This window comes from Tachyglossus aculeatus, chromosome 7, assembly GCF_015852505.1.
Source record: "Tachyglossus aculeatus isolate mTacAcu1 chromosome 7, mTacAcu1.pri, whole genome shotgun sequence".
Taxonomy (NCBI): Eukaryota; Metazoa; Chordata; class Mammalia; order Monotremata; family Tachyglossidae; genus Tachyglossus; species Tachyglossus aculeatus.
The window spans coordinates 31,199,588-31,216,670 of NC_052072.1; the positions used below are offsets into that span (position 1 = coordinate 31,199,588).

The 17,083-nt window shown below is 39.0% G+C and overlaps 1 protein-coding gene across 3 annotated transcripts in view; it reads left to right on the plus strand.

Moving 5' to 3' along the window:
• Positions 1-17,083, plus strand: part of MAGI3 (membrane associated guanylate kinase, WW and PDZ domain containing 3) — a 189,931-nt gene that overhangs the window by 135,974 nt on the left and 36,874 nt on the right. For 2 of the 3 annotated variants that reach the window (XM_038749323.1, XM_038749325.1), the window contains exons 8-13: positions 1,364-1,458; positions 4,965-5,159; positions 8,705-9,310; positions 12,311-12,342; positions 14,549-14,705; positions 15,521-15,612. In XM_038749323.1, coding sequence (XP_038605251.1) covers positions 1,364-1,458; positions 4,965-5,159; positions 8,705-9,310; positions 12,311-12,342; positions 14,549-14,705; positions 15,521-15,612 — 1,177 coding nt within the window. The remainder of the gene's footprint in view (positions 1-1,363; positions 1,459-4,964; positions 5,160-8,704; positions 9,311-12,310; positions 12,343-14,548; positions 14,706-15,520; positions 15,613-17,083) is intronic. The other variant, XM_038749324.1, reaches the window with a different exon arrangement.

Below are 17,083 nucleotides of genomic sequence, written 5' to 3' on the forward strand. Positions count from 1 at the left end.
GGAGGAGAATGCATAAGCCTAGTCCATCCCAAACAAATTTAGTTTTGTGTATCCTGTTCTGGCTTCGTTGTTCATGGACTCATAGAATCTGTTAAGCATTTACTGTGTGCCAAGCAGTGCACTAATTGCTAGTGTAGATACAAGTTAATCAAGTTGGACAGTCCCTCTCCCATATGGGGCTCATAGTCTATGTAGGAGGGATAATGGGTTTCGAATCCCTATTTTACAGAGGAAGAAACTGAGGCACACTGAAGTTAAATGACTTGCCCTAGGTCACACAGCAGGCAGGTGGCCCAACTAGAATTAGAACCCAGGTCCCCGACTCTCATTCATTCATTCATTCAGTCGTATTTATTGAGCGCTTACCATGTGCAGAGCACTGTACTAAGTGCTTGGGAAATACAAGTCGGCAACATATAGAGATGGTCCCTACCCAACAGTGGGCTCACAGTCTAGAAGGGGGAGACAGACAACAAAACAAAACATGTATACAGGTGTCAAAATCGTCAGAACAAATAGAATTATAGCTATATGTACAGGCCTGTGCTCTTTTCATTAGGCCACACTGCTTATTCCCCAGAGCTTATGTAAAATATTTCAGAAATGGTGAAATAAGAGCTGCCCAAACAAGATCCCATATTTGATCAGGAGTCAGATTCGGAGTTCAGATGCTGACCGCCCACATCTGTTCAATAGGTTAAATCCATCTGAAGCAGGCAAAATAGATAAGCCAGGCTCATCTGGCATTCTGTGATTCTTCCCTTTAACTTGATAGAGCTTTTAATAGTTACATTCCCTTTTAAGTAGATAAGACCAAAATTGCCTGGACCCAAGGTTAATGCATCAGAAGGCAAACATTCCTTCTATGAAACGGCTGTAGGAGCTAGATTATGCCAATTTTCATGACTTGTAATTACTGTTCAGCTTTACAAACAGTATTGTAAAGTGCTTCAAGTGCCTAGTATAGTGCTTTGCACACAGAGTGCCTAGTATAGTGCTTTGCACACAGTAAGCACTCAATAAGTACGATTGAGTGAATATTGTAGTTCATGTTCAAGTACTACCACATCACAGAAAACTGAATTTGTTGAAAGTTTTACCTCTTTGCTGGTATAGTAAAATAATATTAAAATTACAGAACATGATTTTCAAGGTTCAGAGAGAGTTTAACAACTTCATTTGTATTGAAAACCAAGCCAGCGACTGACGGTGCACTAACTCAGCTGTGCTGTTATTTTAATATACAGCCCTGCATGTGATTGATTTTTGATAGTGAAAACTTAAGGAAATGCCATCCGGGATTTGTTTACCGTAAAAATATAATGTAAGAATTTTGAAATACACATTTTTAATCATTTTGCAGTCATATTAATCAGAAAACCCAGTTTGAAAATCCAGTGGTGGAAGCCAAGAGGAGAAAACAACTAGGACAGATTGATGTTGGTTCTTCAAAATCAGGTACAACCAAAACTCACTCCTTCCTTAAGAAGAATAACTTGCAGAATCCTTTTAAGTGGATTTTTAATACTTTTTTTTCTGTTGCTTTCTGTGGGGTATTTTGTTGTTGCAACTTGGAAATGCAACAGTGAATATTCAGTTTTCATAGCCACTGGGAAGAATAGAAAATCTGTGGTGAAACTCGGCTGAGTACTTTGAGGAAACAGATGTTTTCTGAGGTGTTAAGGCAAGAAAACATAAAAGCTGAAAAATCAGTATGTAATTATTTTATATTTAAACGCTAACTAAAACATATACTAGCGGTGTGGAAAGATTTAAGGAGGAAAACACGAAGAAAAGAGGAAGGCCAAGCTCCCTTCCGTGGAGGCTGTTGCAGAACTCAGAGAACCCCCCAAGCTTTCTCTGCCCAGGTTCCGTCAAGTCATCTGCAGCCGAACGGCGAAAACTTGGGCTGAAAATGTGGTTGGGAAGAGAAACCGTTATGGCTTGGCCCATAGCCACTGCAGTTTCTGTGGCAGGATACTTGCTGTGGGTTGCTAAGTGACCCTACCAACCAGTTGTCATGGAAACCAACCGGCAGCATTGATGCGAGCCAGGCCATTTGCCTTTAGCAGCACTACCTCCCAGCCAGTCCCAGAGTGATGACCCCCAGTCACGTGTACCGCGGCTTTTTTTTAGATAACTAGCCTCAAATTAGTCCGAGCTGTAATTCATTATTTGGTTTAAAACCCTTTTTGAAAGTACCCGATTGCCTCCTCTGGTATTAATATGTAGAACATGAATTAGTGCCTAATTTTGCTGTCATCATACAAGTGGGCTTAGAGATCAGAAATGGGGTCCTTGGTTTTAAACTGAAGTAGGAATCAGGGCCAGACTCAAACCCTGGGTGGATTCAAAGCAGAGGAAGCCTTGTACGCCCACCAAGTCCCCAGCTAGCCTTTGGGCATCGATCTTCCTCCCTAGTTCGGTTTAAGACTATTTTAACCCATTAGCAGCCCTAGCAGAACGGAGGGAGGATGTGTGAGAGGTTATAGGGCTATTCCTTGTGGACTCCTTGAAAGTGGAAGCCAACAACTTCCCTTTGTCCATCCACACCGTAAACAGAAAGAGCCAGTCATTTTAGCCACTCGTGGAACTAGGTATAGCAACTTGCCAAGAAATATTTATTCATGTGAGATAAGTACTAATTTTTTCTTACGCAAAGTGTAGGGGAAAAACGTATTTCAGAGTTGTTTGAATTTTTTTCCGTTGCTTCTTCCAAAATATATCTCCAGTTGTAATTGAAAACTAGGGTTTTTCCACGTGAAAAGGCAACGATCAAATTATACTGACAGATAATGACTTACAATCTGAGGGCTATTTTCCTTAAACCAGTAAGCTTGTGAAATTGAAGGGAGAACCTAAATTGAGCTGTATGTAGTTAGTAAGTCCCCTGAAATTATGGCGTGATGCAGTTTTTCCCGGGGCTGCATTTTTTTTATCCCAAGTACCAATAATTCGAGGTCCAAAACTTTTCTTGTCCCTCCTATAAAATCAGAATTTTGAACATACTGTTTTTCCTCCTGTTGGATTTGGCTTCACCTCTAAAATGAAACTAGAAATCATTTCTGATTCATTTTTGAGCCCTAAATGGCTCCGAATTACTGTCCTGGAAAGGAAGGGCAGAGAGAAATGCTGCCACTTGATTTCAGACCAATCAAAAGGAAGTGTTTCTCCCTACATAATCACTAAGGCACGACATAATGCTTGCTGTTGCATTTGGTGACTTAAACTATCTTGTACAAAACCTAGCACATCAACTTTATACTAGTGGAGTCTGAACTACATGCTAATAATTAAAATATCTGATTATGAAAATTCCTGTGGTCTCCAATAATTTCCAGTCTGTGTATATATAATCATATACATATGATTATTTGCGATCATGCGTATATAATATGAGAAGCAGCATGGCTTAGTGGAAACAGCCCGGGCTTGGGAGCCGGAGGTCGTGGGTTCTAATCCCTACTCTGCCACTTTGCTGTGAGACCTTGGACAAGTCACTTCTCTTCTCTGGGCCTCAGTTACCTCATCTGTAAAATATTAAGACTGTGAGCCCCACATGGGACAACCTGATTACCTTGTATCTACCCCAGCGCTTAGAACAGTGCTTGGCACATAGTAAGCACTTAACAAACGCTATCATTATTATTATTATAATCAGTTGATTTTTGAGCCTTCGAGAAATGTTTCATTGTGTGCTAATAACTAGGGTATTTATTAAGATCTTACTATATGCTAATTGTTGAGGTAGATACAAAATGATCAGATTGGATATATTCCCTTTCTCCTACTAGGCTAACAATCTATTTTATCCCCATTTTACAGGTGAGGAAACTGAGGCCCAGATAGGTTAAGTGATTTGCCCAAGGTCACACAGGAGGTCGTTGAGAAGCAGCGTGGCCCTGTGGAAACTAAGGCCAAGTTTCCCAGTGGAAACTAAGAGCTTGGGAGAGTATGAAACAAAAGAGTTGGTAGACATGCTCCTTGTCTACAAGGAGCCTGGACCCTCAAGGGGGAAGAAAAGCTAAAATAAGTTAGTACACTTTTCATACTGCATTATTTATTAGGAATGCTCCACAAATGTTAGCATAATGCACCAAATAAAAATAGCACTTGTCACTTGCGATCGTAATTACTGACTTCCTAACATTCTTAGCTTTAAAGTTCTCTTGGTCTTGCGAGGGGCACGGTCTGTGTTCCCATAGTTCTGGATGGAAACAGGGAAGCTGCTCTGTCCGGGGCTGTCCCCGTGATCCCAGGGCTTGGGATGATATGACAGCCTTGTCTGGGTAAAGTGTCAAACTTGCACCCCAGTCGATGCCACACATGCCTAAAAGCATTTCTTCCCACCTGCATCACATCGTACACAGGCAGGCTGGCATTAATGGACAAACATTTCTAAATTCTTCATCATTTTCTTTTTAAAACATAATGAAAACAGCTGTTAGAGAAGAGCTGACTGTACATAGAAATAGCTGTGTTTGGGAAAGGGGAAGCAAGGGGAGAAAAGTGAGTCTTGGGATCTGAGTGAGACAAGATGTAACTCATTCCTTTGCCAGCTGAGTAGGTATTTTTTATCTTAAAGTAAATTTCCTGGACTATGGGAGGCCACCCCTTGAAACTCTGACAGGAGCAGCGGGGGATCACAAGTCTTTAGATGGGATGGGGCGGAGGGCAGAGAGCACATGAGTTTTCTCCTGAGGTTCCCCACTCTTCTCCCTGTTCTCTGCTCCATCTTTCCAGAAGCCAGAAAATTAAGTGTTTGTTCGCCTTTCCTTTCTCTCCAGGTGTTGTTCTAAAGAGAATGTTCTCAGAACTGATGAACATTTGATTTTGTCTCTACTCTCATTTCACTTAGCCCCCATTTTATAACATTTGATGGATGGACCCAATGGTTGTTTTTTTTTTTTTTTAGCTGAATCTATTTAGAAGTTTGTGTTCACAAAATCTTTTCTTTACTTTAGGTGTAGATGTGGAGAATTTGCTCTTCACCAGAGACCCCTCCCAGCTTAAAGGCGTCCTTGTACGAACATCTTTGAAAAAAAGTACCATGGGATTTGGTTTCACGATCATTGGTGGGGACAGGCCAGATGAGTTCCTTCAGGTGAAAAACGTACTGAAAGATGGTCCTGCAGCCCAGGATGGAAAAATCGCACCAGGTGATGACATATTTGTATATTCCTTTAAGAAAACCTAAAATGAATTCTTTCACAGGTTTTTAAAAAGTCCTAGGTCATGCCAGCAGGATAGATGTTTTGTATAACCTTATCAAAATCTACTGCGAGCTAGATGTGAGGGAGGACAGTTCACAAAATATTTTTAAACCCCACAGAAATTTAATGGTATATCTATTGTGGGACTTTTGGAATAGTGTTTACCGTTTCTCAGGGCAGACTTTTGGCTGGACTAACCTACATTTCACTGTGGAGAGAGAGAGAGGTGAAACAGCCAGAATTTGGGGAATAGCTTCTGGGACTGTGCCTTTTGGGATGAAGTGTTTCTGACTGAGGCATCTTTCATATGAGCCAATGCAGCAAATAAAACAACTGTAAAATATAAAATATATATTATATATATTTTTTTATATATATATAATATAAATATATAAAATACAGAATCCAAAAAGTCCTTGGATAACTGTTCAAAATGATAAAGAATTGAAAGATTATAGCCCCAATTTTGTTTGATATTATTTTTCCTCTGAAGCCTAGCTTTGCTTCATGGTCGCATACCTAATTGCCTGTTGCTTTTGCGGTGCCCTGAAGGGACTATGAGCGGCAGGGATGAGAGTGTGAGTGACATTGTACAAATCACTAGAACTAGCTCTCGCATTCAGTCCTTTCACACAGGTTCTCTGTCACAGAGTCTCCGTGACTGGACTCAGCCCCATTGTTTACGCCAGTACACTGCATCCTCCTCACCCAACACAGAAAGCTAGTTTTCCTGAATTACTCAAAAGACTTTTTTTGTCTTTTCAGGGTGTTTGGTAATAGTGACTGATCACAGTATTGTGATAAGAATATATGGTATTGTTATGAGCAATGTTCCTCAACTAGAAGTGCCTTACGGTAGTGTCTGAACTAGTGTAATACTATGTTTTGTTAGTATTCCTTCCGCCCAATAGGATAATTGTGTTAAAATGAGCACCTTAGCTCGAATTCAGAGTTTGAAATCCGAGAGTTATTCAATTCTAAAATTAGTAAGGAACTACAGAATTCACTCAGTCCACATCCTACTTAGGGCAGGGAATGCCTGAACATATTCTTTAAAAAAAAAATTAGGGATAGACTCTACACAGCCTTCTAGAGTAGCCTCTCAGGGTGAAAGAAAGAGATAACTTTCATAAAATCCATAACCAAGCTGAACAATGACAAGGTTAGAAATGATACTGATTCTAATATAAGGATAAAGGCTTGGGTTTTGGTTTGTATTGTGTCCCCAAGTTTTGTTCCTTAGGTTAATTATGCTGTTTCAATATTCCTGACATAAATGGTAGTTGGGTTTTTGGGGTAGGTGAAATAAGGAAATTTTAAGTGATTTTTCTCCAGAGGTATGAATATGATGTTGAAGTGTCTTGTAGACTTTCTTGCCAGGACGCACTGTTGTTTTGTAGATCACGTCGGTGTTGTCTCGCAGGTGGTGATTCAGTTTGATATTGCTTGTGATAGTTAATTTTCCTTTGAATTTTTAATTCAAATCATATTTTGCTTGTGGGATTGACTATAAGATATACTAAAATTAATTCTCTGTGTAATTTAATTAACTGAATATCAGAGGGAGATTTGCACTAATATTCATAAATATCTCTAGTGTACCTTTATTTTCACGTTAGAATTTAAAAATTGCTCCTCTCATTGAATTATCAGCCGAAAGTTGTAGATGTGAAAAACAAATCGTTTGCTCTGACAGTCCTATTTTTTTAATGCTACTGTAGGTTTTAATTGTGAAAAATGTTCACAGCTGCTCATCATCCGCTCAGAATGTCAAAATATTGGATTCATACTTATCCTAATGGTGCCTGACTTACTAGCAGAGATAATGTGACATAATATGTTTCCATGTATACTTAATGTGCTTCCAGGAAGAGTCTGGATTATTTCACCTGTTTTGTCCAATTTCCACATCTCTCATTAGGTCATTTCAACTTTTCCATTGTGTTGATGTTAAGCATAAATTGAATTAAAATTGTAGGCATCACGACACAGAAATACTATAATTTAATGAGAGGCAAAATGGAATACATTATTCAAAACAGGTTAAGAAAGGTAGAAGTCTATTTTTTAAACCTTGATTGAGAGGGATGTCAGGAGGGAACAAATGTAGCAAATAAAATTTAACTGTATTATATATAAAATACAGAATCCAAAAAGTCCTTGCATAACTGTTCAGAATGATAAAGAATTGAAGGATTGTAGCCCCAATTTTGTTTGATATTATTTTTCCTTTAAAGCCTATCTTTGCTTCTGCATCGCATGAAGATTTAGCTTTGTTGATTTAAAATCTAACCCCCTAAAATGAGCCAAAATATGGAGTAAATGCTACAAGAAAGTACAGAGAAGGCTGTTTCTGGAGACTATCAGGATTCTTCCCCAAAAGTAGGCTTTATAGTAAACGGTCTTTGAAAGCCAGAGCATTACCATTTTTCCTTTTAAATATGGGGCTTTAATTTTCTTTTAAATCCTACCATTTTATTATCTCAAATCAACCTTTCATGTCCTTCACAGCCTTGATCCCTCTAAGGGTGCTTTGAGGATATCTGGGCAAATCCTCATCAGAAGCCCACCCTCAGAGATTTTATGGCTTCGTTGCTTTTAAACAGCTAAGCGGAAAGCTGCACGGTCTATCAGCTCTTTGCTTTGTTCTTGAAAGCAAGAAGGCATTCTGATATGAAACCCCTCTCCATACTCCCTGCAGTTCTAAAACTACAGCTACTATATTTTGACTTTTTCTAAGTCATCAATCAATCAATAGTATTTATTTAGGGCTTAGCATATGCGGAACACCGTACTAAGCACATAGGAGAATATAGTACATCATAGACGGTATATATGTCCCCTGTCCACAAGAAATTTGGATCCAGATAGTTGTTCTTCAGATGTGTAGGATGGATGGAATCCCAAGGAGTCCGCCCTTCTGTTGCACTAGGTTTCATTATATTTTCTATGTAAAAGTACGGTAATGAATTTGGAACCTCCTAATGACCTGTGGAGAATGCTCTCACATCATTTAGGTAGTCTCCAAATGAGAACTCAAAAGAAAATCAGTGATCCCCAATTGAGGCCTTTCAGAAAGCAGTCTCTAAATTCAGGGAACCTCCAGAGCAAGTTTCAGCGTAAAATCTTTAGGTGACAGGTGAGTCTGAACCCTATAGCCCAGGCTAGAGGTCTGATAATCCTCATATGTCCGCTGAATCTTCTTACGTGAGGAAGAAGAAAAGTAATAATGTGGATGGATATTGAATGCAGGTAGAATGAGGCTGTAAAATTATATTCATAAGAATTTAAATGAAGATGAAAAAAATGTATCCGCACAGGATTCAAGGCCACGGCCTCTCCTTTAGTGAAGCTATTGTTTAGAAATCTTAGTCACCCTCTTCATGTTTTCAGGAAGTGAGCAGTATAGTCTCTGAACTAATGAAACTAAGGAAATGGGAAGCAACTTATTTTTGGAATTTTAATGCTTTAATATATTTATATTTTACTAGGTGACGTTATCGTAGACATAAATGGCAACTGTGTCCTTGGCCATACCCATGCCGATGTTGTCCAGATGTTTCAGTTGGTCCCTGTCAACCAGTATGTGAATATGACCTTGTGTCGTGGTTACCCTCTTCCTGATGACAATGAAGATCCTGTTGTAGATGTTGTTACTGCTACCCCTATCATGAATGGACAGCCAATAACCAAGGGAGAGACTTGTGTCAACAACCAGGATTTTAAACCAGGGACACTGGTTTTGGACCAGAACGGGAAACCGGGTCATGTTTTGGTCAATGGTCGGCTCAATGGCCCTGCTGACCCAAGTGAACAAAGAGTGTCTGTGGCATCCTCGGGCAGCTCCCAGCCAGAACTAGTTACCATTCCTTTGATTAAAGGTCCTAAAGGTTTTGGGTTTGCAATAGCTGACAGTCCAACTGGGCAGAAAGTAAAGATGATATTGGACAGCCAGTGGTGTCATGGCCTTCAGAAAGGGGATGTAATCAAGGAGATTTACCACCAAAATGTGCAGAACTTAACACATCTCCAGGTGGTAGAGGTGCTGAAACAGTTTCCAGTAGGAGCAGAAGTACCATTGCTCATCTTGAGAGGAGGTGGGTAAAAGTGAACAGTGAAAAATGTTTTGTTTTCATGCATTTATATCTGGTAATTGCCGGTCATCTCAGATCAGTGTGTATTTTCTGTGAGGCTCTGTCTGCTCACTGTCAGAATGTCTTTGACTCCAGTTTCCCAATTACCAGTGAGTCTAAGTATGCCCTTTTCATCCGTTATTTTTCCTCTCCAGGTGTAGTTCATCTGATTGTAATTAGATTGTGATTAGCATTAAGGTACAGGAGTGTTTTTATTAATGTGCATAATGCGAGTGGTCATCTGAATTAATCTGTTGTGCACAGACTATATAGTAATTGTAAATATTAGCTTGTGTTTCTGAAGCCCCCTTTGACATTCTAGAAAATCTCCCTGAATGTTAAATTAACCTCACAGCCTGTATATGGACAGACCTTTACCCAGTTTTCCAGTCATTCAGTGAACCAGTTTCAATCATAAACAGCATCCAGAAGGTTTCCCCCCGCCCCCCCAATGCTCACATCTAACCACCCATCCACACTTTAATTGGATTTACTGAAATGATTCTCATAAGGAGTAACATCAGCAATTTAACCCTTGCACATTCTCATCTTCCTCTGGGGGCTACAGTCTCCGTTTCCCCTGGAAGTTCTTATTTTTCTTCTGATAAATAATACCTCTGTTTTAATGTAAAGACTTTTAATTTCATTTCTTTTATGCCTTTAAGCTATCCTTTACAGTCTTTTTTTCTTGGCGGGGGGCGGGGGGGGCGGTGTGGTGTGTGTGTGTATGAGAGAGAGAGAGACACACACATCTTTTGGTCCAAACTGCAGTTAAATAGGCCTATTCAATCTCTTGGTGCTTTCAGGGCCAGTGAGCAGTATCTGATCTAATAATAATTATGGTATTGGTTAAATGCTTACTATGTACCAGGCATGATCATGTATCTTCCCCCCGGCATAGCTCACAGTTAGCGCTTAGCAAATGTAATAACTTATTTACCAAGGCAGCTGCTTGCTCTCTTACTGAACAGAATTCACTATGCCTCTAAAAAGAAAATTGCCTATCTGATTAGTTTTCTTGATTTGGTGAGCTGATTTAATTTTCCTTCTCTGACCAACCATTTAATCCTCTATGCATGCACCCTAAAATCAATATTGAGTCATCACGCTGTCCTACTGGCAAAAATAAGGTGAAACACATTCAGTTCTGTCAGAATACGTGATGACTTCACTATCAATTTTAGAAAGATCAGGATGACTGAGTTGGGGAACATTCTTCTGACAGGGTGCATCTGTCTGGATACAGTTCAACACCGTATTGGAAATAAAAGATTCTGCGCAAGTCTGATCTTGAAATAAATACTACAAGCCAAGTTTTTTTTAAAAAAAAAAATGGGGTTCTGCCAAAACACAACTCTCTATTATGGAAGAATTGGGTGTGTATTCATTTATGCATGTGCTGAGCTGATGCTGATGGAACCTAGTGGAGACACTACAGAGAGCAAGAGGGCTCCCAAAGAAGAGGCTGAAATTGCTAACTTTTTCATTTTTCTTAAAATCAGATCGCCCTCTGCTTACCCCCGAATCTGAGTTCTTGGGCTTTAAACAGTTGGAGGCAGATAGATAAACTGAGTGTGCTTACCTGGCAACTCCAGTTACATGTAACTCTAAAAGTTAAAAGAATAAAAGGCAAAAGAATGACCTACATTATGCTAATGAACTTTAGAATGGAAGAGAATTTCAACTATGGGCTTATTTATGCCTGCAAGTAGTTCACTCACTATTGCCTTTTGGTACCATCCACAGTTATTAATAATGTCCCTGCCAGTAGGCAAAATAGGGTCTCATTGGTTCTTATTGTTCATGAAGCTGAAAGGACATGAACTCTTTCTTCTGAAGTTTGACCGCTGATCTTTAAATAATCGTACTCAAATTTATAGTAACTTTTTCATATTTTCTCAACACTCCTGTTTTGATCCTCCAATACTATCTACATTTCCACCCGCACAGGTAGAGAGTGAATTAAACTAAATCACTCGAAGTGATTAAGATTTTAACCAACCATTTCTTCCCACTCTAGTGTTATAGATACATACATATACATTATTAATACTATTACTAGCTGAGTCTGTGAAACACTGAGGGGGTTTTTATATACCCATTTTTCTCCTTGTCTTTCCCTCTGTGTTTCCTTCATTTTTTTCCCCTTCCCACCTCGTGGTTCATCTGTTCTCTTCCTCATCATTATCTGGTTTCTCTGTCCCCTACCGTCACTTGGTGTTTTTCATTTCCCTTTATTTCTCTCTTCATTCCCTCATATATTTTCCCTGCCCCAACTTATTCCTTCATCCTGCTCACCCCTCTCTCCCTTACCTTCTCTCATCCCCATTTTTTTTTTTTTGGTCACAAAGAACAAAAGAGGCAAACTACTTACTTTGTTCTCCGACCCCAAAATGAATCATCCCATTACTGCAGCAAACCCATTATTGGAAGCAGAACTTTTGAAATCGTGACCCTTTCTACTTTTGCAAACACCAACTGACCAGACAAGGCAATGAAAACATGAGCTGGTGGGATTTCTCTTGGGTTCTAAATATGGAAAGAAATCTGCCCACTCCTGCCACCATCTTTGACACCAAGCCACATAGTGGGGAACAAAAACATCCATCTTTTGTAGTTCTGCCAAGCCACCTGACATCATAGATACTGGCAAAGCCAACGTACAACCTTTGCCTTTTTTCCTTTATTTCCATCTGCCTCTGAACACCACCACTGACATCAAGTGAAACTTGCCTTTGTTTCCGATTAGAGCCACTGTAGACATTATTCTCTTTGTGGAGCTAGCTTTATTGCACCTACGCAAGTCCATGGACAAAGATTATTACCATTGTAAATATATAGAATGTTGTTATTTGAGAGAACCAAGTGTCTTGATCAATATACCATGTTGTACTATTGAATAAAAGTATTCATATTCAAAAATACCACCCTGGTTTTTAAAGTTTTGTTCTTTGTTTTCTCTAGGTCCTCCTTCACCAGCTAAAATTGCCAAAGTGGTGCGTATTTAAAGTGTTTGCAATAACAGTGTGACTGTGACTGTTCATTCGGTCACCAGTTATCATGTTCCTTATAATCAAGACCCTCACAGGTTTAGGAGTCCCTTATTGATTTCCTTTTATTTCAAAAGCACAAAGGGAAGCTAAAAACCAAGAAATCTCTGTTTCTTCTCCTTTAAGACAGACAATAAGATGGCATGGGTGGACTGAGTCCTGAAAAGGACACACAGTAGTGTTACTCTAACAATATAGAAAATGTTCAAGAATCACTAGTATGTTTGTTTTCCGCTTTAAAGACAATATTAACATTTTCAAGATTGCCTGTGTGGTGGATGTATCCTGTGCCATTTGTTACGATGTACAGATTAGTTTGAACATTTTTTTTTAATTAATACTTACTGGTAGACTCGGAGATTGTATGCTGCATATTTAGAAACGGAACAACCTTTTTCAACAAAGTTTTCAACTTACGTAGGACATTATTTAAAAGATAACCCAAATATTTTCAAGAAAGAATAGTATTGCCTGACAGATGCTAATCTCTGATTCCACATGAGCAGTCAGGAAATATAATGTATAACATTACCATTCAGTACAAAAAGTATTAGTCTAGTGGAAAGAGCTCAGGCCTGGGAAGTCAGAGGACTTGAGTTCTAATCTCAGCTCTGCCAACTGCTTGCTGTGTGACCTTGGCCAAGTCACTTAACTTCTCTGAATCTCAGTTTCCTCAACTGTAAAATGAACATAAAATACTTGTTCTCCCTCCTACTTAGACTTGTGAGCCCCATGTCGGGAAGGAACTGGGTCCAATCTGATTAATTTCTATCTGCCCCAGTGCTTAGAACAGTACACACACACACACCCCTCGCCATTTTTAAATGCATTCCTTTAAGGAGTGTCATTGAATCATAACTATAAAATCCCATTTTGGTTACTGTAGGTAGCTTTCTCATCGTACCTTAGAAGGAAGAAATCAATAGCCAGAAACCAGAGTTTGTAAAAGATAAGTCTAACAGTCTTAAAAAAATTGGACATGACTCTTGTAAGTGGTTTAGCAAATACGTTAGATGAATTTTTGTTTCTTACTCTCTGAGTGTCTATTTTCCACATTGGATTAATGGGAAACTAACAGAATGGAACTCAATGAGCAGGTGTTTCCTGGAGCTCTTGTCTATTCATTTGCAAACATTGTTTGCCTTCTTCCTTTCCTTCCTCCGCCACGCACTTGCATCCTTTACCCAAGTCCTACCATTTCATTAAAACCAACTTTATGTAGGGCTCCTGGCCTTTACTGAACTTGGCTTCATAAGAAAAGCATTATCTAGTTAGAAGTAGTTATTCTTTCTCATGAGTGCTATCTGCTTCGATCCAGAAACGAACACTTTAGCTGACACAATCTATCTGGTCCTGGCACCGACTGTCATGACAACTCTGCTGTAATGTGATGAGAAGAATACTTTGAAAGGCTGAGATTTTTTTCTATTCTGGTAGAACAAGAGAAAAATATCAGGATGAGGTCTCTATTTCCCCATTTTGAATATCTGGCATAGTGCCCTGCCCTCTGGCATATGTTTGGATTGGCAGTCTGTTTTCAGTGTCATCCTCAGAACCTTGTTTGGGATTGAGTATTTTTGATATTCAGTATTTTTGGAAAGAATAAAAAAGAATAAACTGCCGAAAATATTCTCAGTGGAAATTAATCAGGTGGAAGAGGGGGGAAAAAAATTAGAACAAAGAAGCTAAGCGTCCTTCTCTCTCAAAAGTCTCCCTTTATTTAAAGAGAGTGGTTCCCTCTAGTTCTGCTGTATCTTCAGTTATCCTCTTTTTTCCAAGTTAATTGAAGTTTAAGAGATGGGGAATAAAGAGGAAGGACAGGAGGAGCAGTCATCAGACTCATTACAATCCAATTACCCACTTTTCATCCAGTGCCCTTGACTATTTACGTTCATTTAGATGCACTTCACCCAAATACCTGCAAGAATGTTATAATTGTAAATTTCTATAGGGCTGAAACACAGTTCTACCCTTAAATGAAACTCTGCCAGTAATCAAAAACAGGAATTAATGGTAGTCCTGAGTACAAATGGGAAAATACAATGAGCAACCTATGTCATTAACTAAACTTGGCTATTGGAAGTTGATGTTCATTCTAACTCATGTTATCATTTTGATTTTTGTCCTGAGTTGCGCCTTACTTCTCTTTCAGAAGACAGATAACCAGGATAATTTGGGAAGTTTGGAGGCCATCAGTGATCCCATCCCACAACCTATGCCTTTTCCACCCAGTATTGTTAGGTCAGGATCCCCGAAACTAGATCCTTCTGAAGTATATCTGAAGTCTAAAACTATATATGAAGACAAACGTACGTATCTGCAGGGTTTTTTAGGAAATTTTTTTTAGTAAAATGTATGTACAGATTTACATTGTGGAACAACAGGAAGTTTGGTAAGTGGTTCCCTAAGAATGTAATCATTATTATTGTCAGCAGCATTACTTGATTGCATATCCTGGTCAGAGCACTTTATTAGTGCTTAGGAGCATTCAATAGGAGTTAAAGACACGGTCCCTCATTCTTTATTCTATTTCTATTTTACTCTCCACACTTTAGAATAGTGTCACAAATAACAAGACGAATGGAGAAACAGAACTGAATCTCCTTAAAGAAACTTGTGAAAATCCAGCCTACGAAGGCAGTTCTCAAGATCAATCTTTATTTTTGAAACTAAAACACAAGCTTAGATATGGAAATTTGCAAATAAAGTGCTGTACCAATCATTTAAGGGGACACAGAAGTAAAAGATATGATCTCGGCCCTCAAGCAGTTTACAATCTAATGAGGAAGACGAGTGTGGCCTTACTTTAAAGTAAGGTGGCCTACTCCTAAGTGGCAGATATAAATGAGATAATTCTACTTTTTCTTGCAATGCCTTCCCCTGCAACACAATGTGAGGTGGTGGCGGGAAGCTATTCCCTAAAAAGTAAATGCTCAGGAAGAAAACCAATAAAAGCTAAATTGCATCATTTATTATGTAACTGAGATATGATGCATATATCCAAACTATATTTATAATTTGATGGGGCTCGGTGAAAAAATTGTGTACTGAATATAAACCACCACCCCCACCAAAGAAAAATCCGATTTTTTCATTCTATGCCCTTTTTTTTTGTTTCAATTAGCTCCAAACACAAAGGACTTGGATGTTTTCTTGCGAAAACAGGAGACAGGATTTGGCTTCAGGGTTCTCGGAGGTGATGGACCTGATCAATCTGTAAGTAGTTGCCTGGAATTTGGAAGCTCAAAAACCACTTTCTTTTTCTTTTATCACTGATTAATAAATAGACAAAGTAGCATTTCTATTAGCATCTCAGCAGCTCCCAGACCAGTAGGGAGGATAACTGGCCTTTATGTCGGAACGTAGATCAACGCATTGCTAAGAATTGTGTAAATGCACTCAGCTCTTTTTAAAGCACCAAATGAATATAGTGAATGAGTTATTTTTATTCCGTATGTTTTTTGTTTGGCTTTAGTCTTGGGCTCCTTTTGTCTTTGTCCCGACTGACTCTTTGGTAGCTACTTTTCTCCATGGAGTCCTAAGCCCTATTTGTTGTAGTTGTGTTAGCCTCTGTGTTCAGCATAGAGTTGGCAGGTGCCTTTGCATATTATACTCCCTAATCTTATTACTGGATTGGCATTAAAAGTACTGGTAATATTCAGTACTTGATGAAAGTTTATCTGGAAGACACACAACTAATGAGGGGAAACAAAAGGAGACTAATGTTCAAAAGATCCAAGGATAACGTCTAAATTTGGCCTTCAATATGAAAACTTGATCTGATGTGATTTTTTGCAGATTGTGCAGATTTCACAGTTGAAATGTAATTTTATCCACACATGCCAGTCCAAGTCTGAGTGCCAAAGACCTTATTTTGTTTTAAAAGCTTTCAGGGGATGTTTGCTGTGCTGTTTCATTTAAAACAAATAGCAAAACAATTTCACAGACCTTACTTGAGCAAATCGGCCATGAGATGACAGCAGCAGTGACTTTACCACATAAAAAAACTGACTAAATTCAGGGGGAACTTTGTATTTTGCTTCTTTGCCATTTACTTATTTTTAAGTGACTCGGTTGGTTACATGTTTTGCTACTCATTGTTCGAGCACATTGTAAAACTGAATGGCCAGAAATTGAACTCTATGGTTAAAAGAAAGTGCCTGGGTTTTGCTGCTGCTGGGGTTCATGTCTTCCTGTTGCCTGCCACTGGTTATAGAATTTGAGGTCTTTTTATAGTCCTCTAAACATGATGGTGGTGAGGACCTTTGATCCACATAGCAACAGAAATTAAACCCTGTTTTAACTATAAGGTTCAGTAATGTGCCATTCACTATTTTGCTATTAATGAAAAAAGCCTTACTGCATTGGCTGTGCTTTCTGAGCAGAGAATTAGATCTGGACTGCAGAGACGTAGTCTCACTGATCACACAGACCTTCAACGTGATTAAAATTCTGAGGGAATGAAAATCCCATGAGTAAGGGCTGGGCTCCATGCAGAGCAGTAGTAGGTGAAAATTTGTACAGTACTCTTTTGAGCTGTGCTTAACACTCTCCTTGTCAATTTCTCCGGTGCTGAGGCATGGGAGTTTATATTTCTATCCAGACATTTTCAAAAATTAATTCCAAACAACTTGAGAGATATCTTTCTACTGAACTTGCCCAAACTTCCAAAAAAAGCCTCATCACT